General features: G+C 33.2%; 1 protein-coding gene across 1 annotated transcript; it reads left to right on the plus strand.

The window, feature by feature from the left end:
* Positions 1-333: 333 nt before the first annotated feature.
* LOC102809067 (allatostatin-A receptor-like) lies at positions 334-1,497 on the plus strand. The gene has a single exon (XM_006822563.1). It carries the CDS (start codon positions 334-336, stop codon positions 1,495-1,497), a length of 1,164 nt encoding a protein of 387 aa, XP_006822626.1.
* Positions 1,498-4,259: the final 2,762 nt, after the last annotated feature.

Genomic DNA, 4,259 nt, shown 5'->3' on the forward strand with positions numbered 1-4,259 from the left:
TTTAACGTCTTCCCTGTCAATCTTTGCAGATCTATTTTTGTCACTCATATTAGCTACGAAAAATGGCTGGCTCTGTGATATAGTTTGTTTTGAGCGATGAACACATCCCCTTCATTCCTGTAGTGTGTTTCATGCTGTGGCCCGCGTCCCGAAAAGTCCTAAGAAATACACTTCAAAAAACCCTAAAGCGCAAAACCGGAATCAATCGGTTACTCAAATAAACAATTAATAATTATTTTCTATATTATTGTACTATTAGACATTCACGGTCCTTGGTATATATTTGATTTGAAAGAGAAGAATTCTTAGACAACAAAACAATAAATATTTGAAATGGCAGACTTCAACGCAACCAACATCACGAATATTACAACTGAAGCTTCTACCATTATTGCGTCTACAAGTTCAACGTCTAAAACCGAAGTCACTATGAAAGTAATAATATCAGTTATTGGAACCCTAGGTATTGTGGGAAATTTGATCGTGTGTTTCGTCATTCTCAAAGACCGTTTTCTGCGAACACTGACAAACATTTTTATATTTAATCAGTCATTAATTGACTTGACAAGTTCCATTCTTCTCTTGGTATTGAATCTTGGGCCGACAAAGAAAACTGTCGTCGTGCCAATGGGTGTTGCAGGAGATATTCTTTGCAAAATCTGGCTCTCTCGCTACTTTATGTGGGCGTCTTTCAACGTGTCCACATTCAATCTTGTGGCTTTAACGCTAGAGAGGTACGTAGCCATTGTTTATCCCGTTGTACACCACAATCGGTTCACGGCAACCAAAGCCCGACGTATCTGTGTTATAGTTTGGATCATGGGTCTTGTTTACCAGTCTTATTGGGCAAAGGCAAACTACAACAGAAACGACGGCTCGTGTGGAGTTGAATATCCAGAAGGTGCAATGCAGAAAGCACTCGGTATGATGGCATTCATCGTAGAATATTTCTTCCCTCTTGCAATCATGTCTTTCGGGTACATGAGAATGTTCCTCGTGTTAAAGCGTCGTACGACTAAAATCAGATCAGCGGCAACCACTAGTGGCAATGGTAGCAGCACACAGGAGGAAAACCCTTCGTTTGTCAAAGCTCGCAACAACGTCATTAAAATGCTGTGTATAGTGTCTCTGACCTACGCACTGTGCTGGGCTCCCAATCAAATAATGTACATTGAATATAATATGTTAGGTGTGCACCATACTGAAGTGGTCCGTGATACAACAGTTGTGATAGCATTCTTAAACATGTGCGTCAATCCAATGATATATGCCCTTAAATATCGTCAATTTCAAGAAGCAATCAAAAAGCTAATTTGCCGTCAATATGGCAACAACGTGGAGAACAGCGGCTTGTCTAATAGCAGTAGAAATACCACCAACCACCAAGGTACTGTTAGCACAAAGTTCATTACAAGCCAGAGAATTTCCGAAGACGGAAACACATCGGGAGTTGGGAAGACACAACATGGAGCACCGACCGGCTCAGATAAGATATAGAAATAACACTCAATCCATATAGTACCGTAGTAAATCTGTCATTGTTTATACGTTGTGGTTTAGTCGAGCATATTTATTTTGACAAAAGGTGCATATAAAAAAGATCAAAGCGTAAATTGAATTAGAGGTGTATATAACTGTGATAACATAGACAAATTCGGTTATTTATGGCACCAATATTACAGGACAAGATTCGTTGTGATGATTAATTCGTGAGTGAGAAAGTCACAATAACCATTCGGCTTAACTAAATTGTAACTAAATCCTCAATACTTGTAGCAATTGTAGAAATAAGCAGATTGTTCTGACAAGTTGTCCCCTTCAGAAAATACAGATAAATAAATATTATTAATTTAAAAGCATTTTCAAAATATATAATTATGTTATTCTTATAATGCTACTAGTAATTAGTCTTGATTTATTCATTTTATGGTTTATATGCGACGATTAAGGTCAGTACAGACCCACAACGGCTCATTTTGCAATATCCAAAACCTTGACAAGAATCGTTTATTAATCACCTTTTTATTTTACTTAAAAAAGGACAGTTGTGTGTCGTGTAACGCAGACGACATCAGTTTAAAAAAAGAAACGTTGTTTTTGTTCTGAAATTCTAAATAGAAGTGTATTGATAACAAATGACAAAGTGGATCTACCAGTGCAGTCCTTTAAGTACGTTGCCGTAGATAATACGATTATCCAGTTTACATAGATATACATGTAAAATCATGTGCTGCAAACACGAAAATAAAAACATTTTGAAATTCTTTTGTTTTTTATGCATTTATGAATTCATAATTCAAGACAAATAAATATTGCAAATTATTTTTCATGTAATATTCATGTATAATCGGTAATTATAAAAATTATCATTTGTGTGCAAATGAATACATTTCGTAATGCATTATTCTAAATAAATTTGTGAATTTTCTTGTTAAAATCAGTTGTTTTCAGGGTTTTTTCGAAAAAATTAAAGAATTTTACAATGTTCGAACAGAAAGTTGCTAGCGCAGTGTTTGTGCAAACTATATTTCCGTAGTACATTTAGTGAGTGTGGCAAACATGCTATACGGCTCCTTCTGTCATCGTACCTTTATCTATGTATGTTTCAATTTGATTTTTTTAATTATATTGAATATAATCAACAATTTTAATTCTTTTAACTAATATAAATAATCAATCAATGACGTATATTTTGATATAATTAACCATATAAATTATTACAGTGTAATTTTGTAGTCTGCATAGAAATAAATACTAACTTTCAAAAATAAATATCCATTGTAGATATAGGTTAGGTAATGTATTTACAAACCAGTATCCAATGCAATTTACGGTTTATTGATATGTTTTGGAATTGAAAGATGTTAATTCGTTATCAATTTTTAGGTTATATTATTATTATTAGAATTATTTCCATAGCTTATATACTTGGTCGTAATACATTGCATATTCATGCATTGCATGTATTGTTGATTAAATTGTAATAGCATTTAAAACTCACCCAAGTGGTGCATTTACAAAGAAAACAAGATTTAAACATAAAAAAACACGCGTGACTGAAAAAAATTGGGAATCAACAGCATGAATCTCACGATTTTACTATTACCAGGGATATAACAAATATTACAAAAAAAAAATTAAATACTACATTACCCATTATAAAAAATGAAAATGTATTATTCTGTTTGCATTCAATATTTTCATAAATAATGCTTGAATATGTTACATCTGCAATTCCTCGTCAGCATATACAATAGCAACAGGTTTTATCACCATCAAAGTATTATAATTTCATCAGTATATGAGTAGATTATCAAGCATTGTACTTGTTTATTAGAGTTTCGAACCGTTGAGAATCTTTTGCATGCTAGCATTTATAATGTTTGAATAATACTTTTTATTACTATCTTTATATACGTTGTATGCGAGAATTAGGGATAAACTCTTTTAATTGTTTGAATAAATATGATAATAACCATTCAATTTGCATTATTTTATTAAAGTCAATAACAACACGGTCATATAACACTTTTTCAAATGGTTTAATGTTATGAGCAGAATGAGATTGGTAAATGTTCCGTTGTTGGGATGCGTTTGAGTCAGTGACTTCCAAATTGTATCAAGTTGTGTACTTATGCTTGTGCTCGTAGTAAAATAAATAGTCAAGTTATGTCAGTGGAAGTCGGACTGAAGGCTTTGGCTTAGCGGACAATGAGACTGAATCCATGTGTTATGTGTAGTTATTGAATCATTAAATTTGAATTGTGTAAGGAAGGAAGTTGTCCAAGACCGTAATATATAGCACAGTGATATATTCTCGGATGATACCTTATGCTCTTTCTAAAAATGTATAGTCAACTCTAAATTATAATCGATCATAAACTATGTATGATCCATATAAATATTTAATAATGGTATATGTAACAAAATTGTACGACGATTGTTAAGTTGCATCCTGCCGTTCGTCTGCCTGTCGTTATATGTAACATTGTATTATACATACAATTGATAAAGAGCTGAAAGTTTCCTTCTAGTAATTACTTGATTTACGTAGGTACAATTCATTCAACTGTAATATGAAATTCATTTGTGGATTAGCTTGTGCGAATCTTGCAGCAAAAATGCCGAACACTGTTTGTGTACGCCGATGACACGGCTGTTGATTATGCACTGACTTGATAAAAATATCGTTTCAGTGAAAACAGAATTTATGGCAATTTTGTCAATATCAAGACTACGTGACTATTTTGGGGTGACAA

This window comes from Saccoglossus kowalevskii, chromosome 13 (genome assembly GCF_978046115.1).
Source record: "Saccoglossus kowalevskii chromosome 13, keSacKowa6.1, whole genome shotgun sequence".
Lineage (NCBI taxonomy): Eukaryota > Metazoa > Hemichordata > Enteropneusta > Harrimaniidae > Saccoglossus > Saccoglossus kowalevskii.